The following is a 14051-nucleotide window of genomic DNA, read 5'->3' as shown; positions in this document are numbered from 1 at the left end:
GGGAAGCAGGCTCCCCACCAAGGAGAAAGCCCGATATGGGACTTGATCCCAGGACGCTGAGACCACGACCTGAGCCGTATGCAGAGGTTTAACCCACTGAGCCACCCAGGTGCCCCCCAATGTAGTTTTCTCCACGGTCACATTCTGATGCTTAGGTGAAGTGTTCACTGCTGAACAAGTCATTGGCAGGCCGTCCTCCAAGGCATTTCTATATAACTTGCGCTCTCTTTTTTTTTTTTTTTAAGATTTTATTTATTTATTTGACAGACAGAGATCACAAGTAGGCAGAGAGGCAGGCAGAGAGAGAGGGGGAGAAGCAGGCTCCCTGCTGAGCAGAGAGCCATCTCAGGACCCTGGGATCATGACCTGAGCCTAAAGCATGAGGCTTTAACCCACTGAGCCACCCAGGCGCCCCTTGCGCTCTCTTTACAAGGATATTTGTACAGCAGATAGACTTAGAAGTTAGAGCTAGTGTCTCCTGCCACAACAGAGGGCAGATTTGTTTTAAAAGACAGTAACTCTCTCTGGAGAGATTTAGAGACATAGTACCCCAGAGACACTGCAGAATAATAAGGTCTCCTTTCCCTCCTCAAAGATGTTTCCTAAACCAGGATAATACAGATAACGTCTCCCAGAGGGGCGAAGGTTGGGTTCGCTAGCAGTCCCTTCCTAAGACTGAGAACTTCTACAGTTTAGCGTTTCTCAGCTGTGACATAAATCTGCTGTTTTTCCAAGGAAGAACTTGGGGCAGGGAGCAAAGGGAATTATTGCATCATGAAGTCCAGGCTACCTACTGTGTCATGGGAAATAATAGTTTCTTTGTTTCCTTAGCAACTGGCATTATGGCAGTGTGGCAAGACAACCTAGCAGCTATGCTGTGCTTAGGGATTGCCTGATTGTTTGATTTCACAATAGCAATCTGTGATTCTATTTTCTTTCATGTATAATTTTTCCTTGGAGCTAGTGGTTATCTCTTTTATTATTTGCACTATTGTAGGCACTCAGGATGCATCAGTAAGCAGACCAAGATGGCTAGCCTTGTGGGGCACATATACTAAAGTGAGGGAGGTAGTGAGCGGAAGGAATAAGTAAGTGTGAGGCAGGGAGATTAGAGGCGTTTGAGTAAAGGAATGACATGATCTGACTGAAGTTATGAATGGATTACTCTGGCCGCGGTGTCGCAAGGACATTATAGAGAAATAAGGACGGAAACAGGGTTAATTAGGATGCTTCCACAGGCATTCAAGTGAGAGAAGACCATTTAGACTAGAGTGGTGGCAGTGGAGGTGGTGAGAAGTGGCCAGATTTTTAATACATTTTGAAAATCAACCTAAGAGAATTTCCTGAATGACTGGTTGTAGGATTTGAGAAAACAGAATAATTCCACAAAGTTTTTGACCAAATCACTGGAAAGATGGAGCTGTTTTCCACTGAAATGGGAAAGAAGTTTTTATATGTCTTTTAAGGGAATTTGGTAATTTTCTCATCAGGGCCTTGCCCTTCCTTTGTTATATTTATTCCTACATAGTTTCTATTTTCTGTTAATATTAATATATTAAACTGTTACTGTAATATTTATACTTCATAGTTATCAATTATAACATAATGGACTTTTGAAAGATTTATTTATTTGAGAGAGACAGAATGAGCAGGGGATGGGCATTGGGAGAAGGAGAGAGACAAGCAGACTCCCTGCTGAGCTGGGAGACCCATATGGGGCTCAGTCTTATGACCCATGACATCATGACCCATGAGATCATGACCTGAGTGGAAATCAAGAGTCCAGTGATTAACCAATTGAGACACCCAGATGTCCGTTGACTTTTTAGTATTTTAGTTTAATCTTGTATCCAAAAATCATCTTGAATTTTCTTATTATTAATAATAGCTCATTGATTCTCTTGAATTCTCTATGCAGAGGAACACTCTATGCCAATAATGACTGTTTTGTCAAGTTTGGTTCTTCTTTCTAATTTATTTTTCTTATCTTGTTGCATTGGCTAGAACAGAGATTGACAAACTATGGCCTGCATGTGAAATATTTCCTACTACCTGTTTTTGTAAATAAAGTTTAAGTGGAACACAGTCACTTTCATTCATTCGTGTGTTACCTGTGACTGCTTTTATGCTATAACAGCACAGTAGAATAATTGCAACACAGACTATATGTCCTAAAATATTTATTATTCAACCCAAACAGAAAAAGTTTGCCAATGTTTGGGCTAGGATTTCCAATACCATATTAAATAATAGCATTGATTGCAGATACTCTAGCTTTGTTCCTGATTAATGGAAATGTATCTAAAATATGATATTTGCAATACAGTATTGATGTATGATCTTTACCAAGTTAAGGAAGTTCTCATCTATTCCTAGATTCCTAAGAATTATAAGGTTGAATTTTTTTTTTAAGATTTTATTTATTTATTTATTTGACAGAAATCACAAGTAGACAGAGAGGCAGGCAGAGAGAGAGGGGGAAGCAGGCTCCCGGCTGAGCAGCGAGTCCAATGCAGGGCTCAATCCCAGGACCCTGGGATCATGACCTGAGCCGAAGGCAGAGGCTTAACTCACTGAGCCACCCAGGCGCCCCAGGGTTGAATTTTATTAAATGTTTTTTCAGCAACTAATGATATGATCATGTGATCATTCTCCATGAATCTGTTAATGCAGAGAATTTTATATAGATATTTCCTTTCTTAAAATTCCTGAGATAAATCCAACATGATTATGGTTTATTGTTTTTGGGGTTTTTTTTAATAATTGTTGGGGCTTGGGTGGTTCAGTTGGTTAAGGGTCTGACTTCTGCTCAGGTCATGATCTCAGGGTCCTGGGATCAGGCCCCATGTTGGGCTCCCTGCTCAGTGGGGAGTCTGCTGTCCATTTCTCCTGCCTCTCCCCCAGCTTGTGATCTCTTTTTTTTTCTCTCGAATAAATAAATAAATCTTTAAAAAATAACAATAACAATTGTTGGAGGGCTGCCTGGGTGGCCCAGTCAGTTAAGTGTCTGCCTCTTGGTTTCGGCTCAGGTCATGATCTCAGGGTGGTGAGATCAGGCTCTGTGCTCAGCATGGAGTCTGGTTGAGATTCTCTCTCCCTCTCCCTCTGCCCCTCCTACTCACGCTCGCTCTCTCTCTCTCAAATAAATGAATAAATCTTTAAAATTAAAAAAAAATTGTAATTGTTGGATAGGGTTGCCTGGGTGCCTCAGGCTGAGTCGATTGAGCATCTGACTCTTGATTTTGGCTCAGGTCATGATCTCAGGGTTGTGGGATCGAGCCCTGCATTGGCTCCCCACATCAGGTTCCACACTTGGTGCTGAGTCTGCTTGAGATTCTCTCCCTCTGCCCCCCTCCCCGCTCACTCTCTGTCTCTCACCCCATCTCTCACAAATAAATGAATGAATAAATAAATAAATAAATGTTGGGTATAATTTGCTAATATTTTATTTATTAATTTTACACTTATGTTCATAGAGATTGAACAAAAATTTTCCTGGACTAGAGGTTTCTACCCAGACAGAGCTCCCTATCTGAGAAGGAGTAACAGAGCTCCCTGATAACAACTATTCACCTTCCTGCAGATCAGTAGGACCCCCCTGTGACTTATTATGATTCACCCAGGAATATCTATAGACTTAGACATTGCTGTGCTTTTTAGATACTGGACCTCAAATACCTTCTACAAGTAAGTTATTATAGTGTTAGGAGTATAGCCTTGTTTTGTCAGTAAATAAATTTGTAAGAGGGGAAAAAAAGGCGAGAGAGAGAGAGAGAGATGGAGGAGAAATCTATGCCTTTAAAAATACCTAAGAGATGTAAACATATTTCAGTGTGAAGACCTTATTTGGATTCTGATTCAAACAATGCATTTTAAAAATGTAAACCAGACAGAGACAGTACAGGAAGTAAAAAACTACAGAGCACTATCTCTCATGAATATGGTTTAAAAATTATCAACAAAATATTAATCAAATACAATAATACATAAAAAGAACAGTGCACCAGAAACAAGAGGGGCTTATCCTTGGAAAGCAATACTGGTTCAATATTAACAACAAAAAAACCAACATAATCCACTATATTATAATGTAAAGATGATCATATCAATTGATATAGAATAAAACATTTGGCAAGGTTCAGCATCTATGCAAGATAAAAACTCTTAGAAAACTAGGAGTAGAGGAGAGCTTCCTCAGCCTCATAAAGGGCAGCTACAAAACAAACACCTACACCTACCACCACACTTAATGGTGACTGAGTACTTTCTCCCTAAGATCGGGAACAAGGCAGTACTAGTACTGGAAGTACTAGTCTGTTCGATAAGGCAAGGAAAAGAAAAGGCATATAGACTGAAAGGAAGAAACAAAACTATCTCTATTCACAGATGACATGATTGTATGGAAAATTCCAAGAAATCTACCATAAACAAAAAAAAACAAAACAAAACCCTTAGAACTAGTGAATGAGTTTAGCAAGATCACAGGATACAAGGTCAACACATAGAAATCAATCTATTTCTATCTAATAATGTACAATTAGAAATCAAAATTTTAAGAAGCAATGGCATTTAAAATAGCACCCTTTTTTATGGCCTGAATTGTGTCACCAGCCCCCTCAAAATTCATATATTGAAGTCCTAGCCCCTAGCCTCAGAATGTAATTGTATTCGAAGATAGTCTTTATTTTTTTTTATTTTTCTTATTATTAACGTATAATGTATTATTTGTTTCAGGGTACAGGTCTGTGATTGATCAGTCTTACACAATACACAGTGCTCACCATAACACATACCCTCCTCAATATCCATCACCTAGCCACCCCACCCCTCCCACCCCCTCCACTCCAGCAACCCTCAGTTTATCTCCTGAGACTAAGAGTCTCGTATGGAGATAGAGACTTTATGAGACTGACGCGCTGCCTACTGCGCTAAGGAGGCACCCGTCTTGGAGATAGAGACTTTAAAGGGGTCAGTAGGGTGGGACCTATTCCAATACAACCAATGGCTTTATAAGGAGAGGAGATTAGGAAACAAACACACAGAGATAAGACCTTGGGAAAATACAGGAAGATGTGTATCTACCAGCCCACGTCAGAGACCTCAGAAGAAACCAAGGGCAAATGTCAGTCTGCTTGGGAAACTGTATAGGAGAAAGAATGGCCATCTTGGCATCCAGGGGCTCTCAGCATCTATTTCTGACTCCTCTTGTCCCATTTTGCTGCTAACAGAGCTCAGTTCTAAAACCCTATCAGTGCTATCTTCTGAGCCATGATAGCAGCTGACATCTGTCAAGTATTTTGCTCTAACAGGTAGTACACTAGGCACATATCTCATTCAAGCCTCACAACAACCTTATGGACTAGACAGATGGTAGTATATATCCATTTATAGACGAGGAATCCCAGAGAAGTTAAATAAGGTCACAGAACCCGGACGTGCTAGAGGCGAGATTCTTATCCAGTACAGTCAGCCTCCAAATTCCAAGACTTTGACCCTGAGGATAGGAGAACCCCGATCAGGACAAGCTGGATTTGGACCCAAAGGAAGCTACTGAGCGGCCCAGATGGCCTGGCGCTTATAAGCATAACCAGTCAAGGGGGCCCGGGAAATGAAGTTGCAATGCCACACGGTTCATTCCTGAATGAACTCCCACCAGACTGTGCAATTCTGTTGCAATTCATTCTGTTGGAAAACTAAGGTAATTAATTTCAGCCTTTCTTTCTCGACTGTGGGCCCATCTCTGGCTCAATGCCAGACAACTTTCTGTTTAGTTTCCGCAGACTCCGTTTTTCCAATCCTCCCCACCCTTGGTGTGGTTCTACATTTGACGGGTCTCCCATCTTGTTCGGGAAGAGTGGATCGAAGTGGTAGGGACGGAAGGCTAGGGAGGGGAAAGAGGAATGGAGCTGCGGTCTTAAAAAATCTTGGATTAATCCATGCCCCGCGGCCCCGAGTCTGGGAGCAAAGGGGTAGAGCGCAGAGCCACCCCGCCCGCCAGAACGCCCCGCCCCCACCAGGCCCCGCCCTCACCGGGCCCCGCCTCCTGCCCGCCCCGCGACGCATTGTGGGATCTGTCCGCGGGCCTGGCGGCGGAGGACACGGTTCGCGGAAATGGGCTTCCAGCCGGTGAGACCCTTGCTCGCTGACCTGCACCAGGGGACTCCGCCCCATCTGGTTCTGGGAACTCCGCTCCGGACCAGGGGGTCTCGCCGCCAACCCCGCCCTGTAGGGCGCTGCACCTACCCAGGATGCCAGGGTCCCGGTACCGCGCAGTCGGGCTCGGGACCCTGCTGAGGTTACCCTTCTGGCCCGGACAGGCTCCCGCGCTGGAGCTCGGGATCGCTATCCCTGGGGTGGCTGGTCGTACGGGGCAGTCATCACGCACTCCCCGGCTCTTCCCCAGCATGATGGTCACGCTGCCTCCTCTACCCACAGAGCCCAGTCCTGCTGGCCTCCCTGGGGGTGGGGCTGCTGACTCTGCTGGGCCTGGCTCTGGGCTCCTACTTGGTTCGGAGGTCCCGCCGGCCAAAGGTCACTCTCTTGGATCCCAATGAGAAATACCTGCTGCGACTTCTAGACAAGACGGTAAGTTGTGAAGGAAGGAACCTGGGTAGAGGGTGGACCATCCACTGTGGTTGGGATGTCCCAGGGGACTTCGCAGCACCAGACCTGCCTGGTGAAACTCGTGTGTCATGCATCCCCTCCAGACTGTGAGCCACAACACCAAGAGATTCCGCTTTGCCCTGCCCACCGCCCACCACATTCTGGGGCTGCCTGTGGGTAAGGAAAGTGTGGAGTGGGCTCCTTTCCCTGGTATCCTAACAGGGGAATTCCCGTTCCCCACCCAGTTCTGCATGCATCAGGTACCACTGACCCTTGGACCACTCCAGGGTGTGGCTTCTGTGCCCCCAGCATCCTTCACACACCAGTTCTTCCTCCTCCCTGCAGGATTTGTTTATACCTCCCCCTGAGCAAACACTAATTTTTTTCTCACTGCCCAGACCCTCAGTTCACCTGCCCTTCCTGGCAGTAAGTGATGAGTTTCTCCAATGGGGGGCTTATGAGGGATACAACTGGTGGCCCAAAGAGTCACCTCATGCCTGGTAGCTCATTGGAACCATGCTAGGAAGCAAGACATCCTTATTCTCTCAAAACTCCTTAAGTATTTTGAAAGATAACAGGAATGCCGCTCACATACAAGTAGCCTTTATGTAGCTCCCCACGTGGTCCCCAGGCAAACATGTCTACCTCTCTGCGCGGATCGATGGCAGCCTGGTCATCAGGCCATACACTCCTGTCACCAGTGACGAGGACCAAGGCTACGTGGATCTTGTCATCAAGGTAAGGGGGTGGGAAGGAGCCCCAGGAGCTCCTTATCCTTCTCTCTCTGGCATTTGTAAACTTTCAGGAGTTGTTTGATAGCAGGAGACATGTGTCCTTTGGGCATATGATGAAAGTATGTGGACTGGGGAAGATAGCACGTGCATAATTCCTGCCCCAGCTTCAGGGAGGATCCTCCAGCGGGCGGCTCAGAAGTCAGTGACATTCCAAATAAAATATGTTCCATCCTCCTTTACCAGGTCTACATGAAAGGTGTGCACCCCAAATTTCCTGAGGGAGGGAAGATGTCTCAATACCTGAATAGCCTGAAGATTGGGGATGTGATGGAATTTCGAGGGCCAAGCGGGTTGCTCACTTACACTGGAAAAGGTAATGGCCTCTCTCCTCCCTAAGCCTGTCTCCGGCTTCTCCAGTGCCCATAGTCCTCTTGGCACTGTGCGGCTGTGCGCATGCGTGTATGTGCACCCATGGGGAAGGCCCTGAGCCGCCCTTCCTTTAAACACAGCACTGATAGGATAGGCATATTTCTCAGCTCCATTTGCCCCAGGGATCGGTTCCCTAGCCCCTCGAATTCACCAGCCATGACTGCTGTGGAGATGCCTAAAGCAAACCCATGTCTCTGTTTCCCGCCCTCAAGAGATTCACTTCTCGGGCTGAGCAGTTCAGATAGCTGGAGATAGCTATTTTTCATCCCTGCCCATGGGAACAGCTGTGTGCACTAGCAAGCCTCCAGAGCTGCTCTGTGCCACTTAGGAAAACAGATTACCACCTGGCCCCATGCCTGTCGACCTCACCAGGGAGTGACCCTCTGCCAGAAGCAGCTAATGACTCACTGTGTGGCCCTAAACTGAGACTTAATAATATGGGACAGATAGTCCTGGCCCCATTGTCCCTCAAGTATATTATTGTCAGGGCTGCTCAGATCAAACCTCCACCCACCCAAGCTGCAGGATCCAATTTCGTAGCAGCTGCTAAACTGGCCTGGGACATGTTTTCAGTTCTGTGTTTGTTTTCTTATTTCCCAGTATTGACTTTTTTCTTCTACCCTCTCTTCACTTAACTTTTCAGGGAATTTTAGCATTCAGCCAAACAAAAAGTCTCCACCGGAAACCCAAGTGGTGAAGAAACTGGGGATGATTGCTGGCGGAACAGGTATCTGTCACTTGAGGGGCTGTTTTCTCCCACCATTGTTAATTGTTGCTATAACACCCAGGTGACTCTTAGAAGGTTTGATAATCATAGTCAAGATGTTAATCAGGGGGTTCTTGGCAATGCCTAGAACTCCCCAGTATCAGAAAAAAAAAAAAGCATAATTTTTGGTAGAAAGCAAAAACTAATAATAATAATAATAATTAACAAATAGAATGAGAAATAAATCATGTGGGCTCTCCCAAGACTTCCAGTTGAATGAAACTAATAATCTTTAGGTGAGAATGGAGAAGCAGCTAGAAATAGGGTAGTCAAGAAGAAAGAAAATGAACAAACACTGGACATTTCTCAATATTAGACATGATGCCAGTCACCTTATATGTGTATCTATGAAGTAAGTACCAGTCTTCCCCACTTACAGATGAGAACATTGGAGGTTCAGAGAGATCGAATGGTCTCCACAGGGCTAAATAACAATGGGCAAGGGCAGGATTAGTATCTAGCTCTGTCCAGTTCCAAAGCAAATGCTCTCTACCCACAAGCCCGGTGTTCCCAAAACTTCAACATTGAATCAGTAGGTACTCCTCTAATAGATTTTCAGAGGAAGAGTCTGAGATGGGTTCCTGAGTAGGATTTTAACAGTATAATCTTATGTGAATAGTGAACCTGACCACAGTTCACCTACCGGGTACAAAGTTGAGTGTGGGGTCAAGGGCATGTCTGCCCCGGAATGTCAGTGCTGCAGGACACACAGCAAGACAGAGGATTCAGGTACTAAAGGAAGATGGAGCGGAGCGGTGAAGGAGTAGAATGAAAATGAAAGGTTGATCAGCTAAGGTGTGGGGACGGTGGAGGGGCTGCGGCCATCTCATCTCATCGTGGGCTGTCTGTCGGCAGGAATCACCCCCATGCTACAGCTGATCCGGGCCATCCTGAAAGATCCTGATGATCCAACCCAATGCTGTCTGCTTTTTGCCAACCAGGTTGGTTTACTTTTGTCAGGCCTCAGTCTTCTAAGTTGTGGTAGAGGCTGAGAGGTGACCGGGGCAGGCACAGCCGGTCCAGTGCCAATTGTGGCCTCTACCCAAGGACCCCCCTTCAAGGGAGAGGACCCTCTCCTGCCACAAGGAGGACAAAGCACTGAGCCAAACACCTTCCCTGGCCCCCAAGGTAAAATGAAAATAAAATGTACAAAGAACCTAGTTCTAAGTGTAGAAAGCTGCTTCTTGAATTTCCTTTGTTAAATATTCCATTTTTATTCCTGTGTAAGTGAGGGCTACTCCCCTCTCCTTCCCCACATGCTACCTCTCTAAACGCCTTGCTTCTTCCCTAGAACTTCAGCTTTTTGTTTTCATCCTGGTTGGAAAGTTGTTATAGCAAAGAACTTCTTTCACACACGCCTAAGGAGGTTCCTAAAGTCTTGGCTTCCCCTTTCAGACTGAAAAGGACATAATCTTGCGGGAGGACCTGGAGGAGCTGCAGGCCCGATATCCCAATCGCTTTAAGCTATGGTTTACCCTGGATCACCCCCCAGAAGGTACCCTGCCCCATTTCTGGACATCCCCCTGGGGATTTTAGTTAAACCAACCCTGCCTGATATCACCAAACTCCCAAGTGTGAGGGCACAGACTTAGTGCCTCTACTGGAGCCCTTTCTTTCTGGTTCCTGTTTCCGGGGGGTAGTGGCAGGGATGGCTGTGAACCTGAAGCAGGCTCAGTATACCCACCGAGCTACTGCTACAACTTGATCCCTTCTCAAGAGGCTTTACCCAGGACTCACCCCTCCCCACCCTCTGGCCCCCGACCCCCTTGCCAGCCTGAGTCTGTAGTGTCTGCCCTCCTCTTGCCTTTGTATTTCAGGTTGGGCCTACAGCAAGGGCTTTGTGACGGCAGACATGATCCAGGAGCATCTGCCCGCCCCAGGTGACGACGTGCTACTGCTGCTCTGTGGGCCACCCCCGATGGTGCAGCTGGCCTGCCATCCCAACCTGGACAAACTGGGCTACTCCCAAAAGATGCGATTCACCTACTGAGCATCCTGCTCTCCATGGTGCTGTTTCCCTGGTCCCTGCAGTTGTCCTCAGTCAGTACTCAAATGCTCTAAGTCCCAGATTGCTTTCTTGACAGTATCAGCCTTCTTGTCTTACTCTGCAGCAGAAATCTGGATGCTACCTGCAGGGACAACATCCTTGTAGCCATGGAGGAGGGCCAGGGCTGAGTAGTTCCCTGGAAGGCCCCCCAGATCTCCCTGTGATAGAAGGTCCAGGTCAGGCCCACAGAGCAGTTTCTTCCACAGGTCAGAAAGAAGGAAGCATGTGCATTCGTCCCAAGACTAGCTAGTTCCTTGATAGCATCACACTGGGTGTCTGTGATGAAAGGAACAATCTGTGTCATGGGTTTTACTTAATATTTGGTGCTGAACCCAAGCAGATTCTGCACGTGTGAGTGCAAATTGAGCGGCCTTACATAGTCTCATAGCGATTGCAGGAAAGGAGGAAATGATTTCTTTAGACCTCAGAAAAGGGAATCTGAAATAATGTATGTGTGTGTCTGTCTCTCCCTGCCCCTGCCCAGGCTGGAAGGAGATGGCTACCCACAGTCTAAGGCAGCCGCTTGTGGCAGAAACCTCTGGCTATGCAAATAAATGGGGCTCAGGCCCCTGTGTTATACCTAAAGGGTTGTTGTGTTTGGTGTCCTTGTTTTTAAGGCTTTTCATGCCTGGGAATCCTGGGAGGAAGCCTTTCCCAGCACAGAATTTCTCCCAGGCCTTCCAGAGAACCTTTGAGCGGTAGAGCCATGTGCTGAAATCTGACCGGCCACCAACTCAGGCTTAACAAACAGGTGCCGCAGCAGAGCCAGAAGCTTGGCTTCTCCCTGGAGGCTTTTATGGGTGGGGGAGGAGAACACAAGTCAGAAGGGATGCTTTCTGAACCCAGATATGATCACAGTGGTCCCTTGGTTTGGCCACTCTTTCCCTGCCTTCTCTTGGCCCACCCTTCCCCTTCCTTCACCATACTTCTATCTTAGGGTACCTGGCAAGCAAACTAAAGTATTGTCTTTCTATTTGGAAGAGACACTTTCTCCTTTAAATAGTAACCTGATATCACCAGCCCCAGACAGACTTGTTGGTGCCTGGAAAGAGTTGGCCTCCCCCAGGCCCATCTGTCCTGACTGCCCTTCTCCCAGGGTTGGACCCCGGCAGCTTCCTCAGATCTTCTTTGTTAGTCCCAGTGGGACAGAACAGTGAATCAATCCCAGGAGGAAGGTCGACATTGCTTCTCTGCATGGAATATGTGTTGCTTTCCCTGGGGCCCCAGGAGAAAGACTTGTGGGACTCACAGAATTCACCCCTCCATAAAGTGGAGTCATCAGTGAATGCTGTTACTAGTATGCCATCAAACATTTCATGATCAACTAGAATGTGTAGGCCACTGTGCCCCACAAGACACACTTGTTTACCTCACCTCCAAAAACAAAGATCTTGCATTGATTGTTAGGCTCAAATAGTGAAGCAGCCCAACAAAGAGAATTTCCCACACAAGAGCTCACCATTCCTTGTCTTATATGGGTTTCTGCCTCATTCACTCAACATAGAAACATTTATTAAGGACCTGCCACCAGCCAAGCAGTGTGCTAGTTCCTGAGGATACAATTCTGACCAAGGTTGGTCTTAGACCCCCAAAGAACTCAGTCTAGAGTAAGAGAGACAAGTGATAAACAATTATAACACAGTGTGCTGTGTAATTAACAGTATAGTAGAGATACAAGATGCAGATGGGAAGGGTTGGGAAAAGATTCAGAGTAGGAGAGAGAACTAACATTTTTTTAAAGATTTTATTTATTCATTTAACAGAGAGGGAGAGTACAAGCAGGGAGAGCAGCAGACAGAGTGGGAGGGAGAAGCAGGCTCTCTGCTGAGCCAGGAGCCGGATGTGGGACTCTATCCCAGGACCCTGGGATCACGACCTGAGCCAAAGGCAGCTGCTTAACAAACAGCCACCCAGGTGTCCCAAGAACTAACATTTTTGAGTTAGCCATTTAATACATGCTGTGCTAAATACTCACCTGTATAATTTAATCCTTGTGATAATCCTGTGAGTCTAAGATTAAGTTTTTGCCAAAGGTCATACAGTTGGTCGGTCAGTGGCTGGCAGAGCCAGAATGGGCACCTGGCATTGTCTCAGTCCAAAGCCAAACCCAGGACTGGGTATTGTAAATTGCTTTGGTCTTACAGCAGAGAATGAGAGGAAGGGCAATCCGGCAGAAGGATCAACATTTGCAAAAGCCTAGAGAAATGAAAGAAAAGTCCATATTTGGAGAACTAGAAATTCATCGAGGCCCAAATGCCAGAGGGAAAGTAGAGCAAGATGAATCCTGAGAGTAGGTGAGAGCCAGCTGATAGAGGCCTTTGTAATGTCACACTAAAGAAGCTTAGAGCTCAGATACCTGGGTGGCTCAGTGGGTTAAGCCTCTCCCTTCGACTCCGGTCCTGATCTCCAGGTTCTGGGATTGAGCACCGCTCAGCAGGGAGTCTCTGCTTCCTCTTCCCTCTCTGCTTGCTTGCCTCTCTGCCCACTTGTGATCTCTGTCTGTCAAACAAATAAATAATTTAAAAAATGAAATTTAAAACTCAATTCTGTGGACAATGGAAGTTTCTAAGGGTTTTATACAGTGAGCAACTCATAATAGCTAACTTTTATGAAGCATTTGCCAGCCATCACACTAAGAACCTGCATAAATTATCACTTAATCTTGACAAAGATTCAGTGAGCTAATGCTTTTTTAAAAGATTTTATGACTTATTTTGTACATTTTTATTTTTTATTATTTTTAATAATACCATTTTATTTATAAATAATAAATGCAATATTTTAATAAATACATACTTATTATTTTTAAATAATAAATATACTCTCTATACCCAACATGGGGCTCAAACTCACAACCCAGAGATCAAGAGTCATGTGCTCCATGACTGAGCCAGCCAGGTGCCCCTGAAACACCACTGTTTTATTCGCATTTTTCAGATGAGATCATTCTCTTGATCAGTAATGTACTCAAAATCATAGGCTGGCCAGGGTCAGAAGCTTGGTTCTATGTGACTCCTGAGTCTCTTTTAACCAACACCAAAAGAATTAATCCCAGTGCCCTGAGCCATCCATGTAAGAATATAATAAACTGCCTTCTCTCTCAGCATGTAGGATAGCACTAGCTATATACCATCCTTGGGAGAATTGAGAAAATTGTCAGTTCCTCAAAGTTTCTGTGTTCTGTGATTCATATGAGGGCTGCACCACCCAATTGTCTCCCAGACAAGCACTCTGGGACCACCCTTCTGGCTGCGATATGGGAGCAGGGAGCTGCAGCAGAGAGTTCTCAAGCAGGACTAGTTAGAAAACAGCCCCGCTGTTTCTGAAAAGAAGTAACAGGAGTCAAAACTTAAAAGTCTAGCCCAGTGCCTTGCACGATAGGCACTTCAAGAAACATTCGGGGAGGGGAGAAAGGGACGGTGGGAATGAAGAAGGAACTAAGTGTTGTAGAGATAAAAAACACTGGCGTTGG

The 14051-nt window shown here is 45.9% G+C and overlaps 1 protein-coding gene across 1 annotated transcript; it reads left to right on the top strand.

Moving 5' to 3' along the window:
• Positions 1–6077: 6077 nt before the first annotated feature.
• LOC116879812 (NADH-cytochrome b5 reductase 1) lies at positions 6078–11164 on the top strand. Its single transcript, XM_032878302.1, has 9 exons — positions 6078–6126; positions 6436–6585; positions 6708–6780; positions 7235–7341; positions 7581–7710; positions 8410–8493; positions 9388–9473; positions 9928–10027; positions 10350–11164. The coding sequence occupies exons 1-9, from the start codon at positions 6112–6114 to the stop codon at positions 10520–10522; spliced, it is 918 nt and encodes a 305-aa protein (XP_032734193.1). The 5' UTR covers positions 6078–6111; the 3' UTR covers positions 10523–11164.
• Positions 11165–14051: the final 2887 nt, after the last annotated feature.

The sequence above is a fragment of the Lontra canadensis genome, unplaced genomic scaffold, assembly GCF_010015895.1.
Source record: "Lontra canadensis isolate GAN:19392208 unplaced genomic scaffold, GSC_riverotter_1.0 scaffold63, whole genome shotgun sequence".
Lineage (NCBI taxonomy): Eukaryota > Metazoa > Chordata > Mammalia > Carnivora > Mustelidae > Lontra > Lontra canadensis.
The sequence above is the reverse complement of the archived record's forward strand: the minus strand, read 5'-3'. Positions and strand labels throughout refer to the sequence as shown.

Bases quoted from the DNA above. Each gene is read 5' to 3' on its own strand.
- LOC116879812 (XM_032878302.1), top strand. The intron at 6,586-6,707 runs GTAAGTTGTGAA...CATCCCCTCCAG, and splicing joins TGCGACTTCTAGACAAGACG to ACTGTGAGCCACAACACCAA. The intron at 7,342-7,580 runs GTAAGGGGGTGG...CTCCTTTACCAG, and splicing joins ACGTGGATCTTGTCATCAAG to GTCTACATGAAAGGTGTGCA.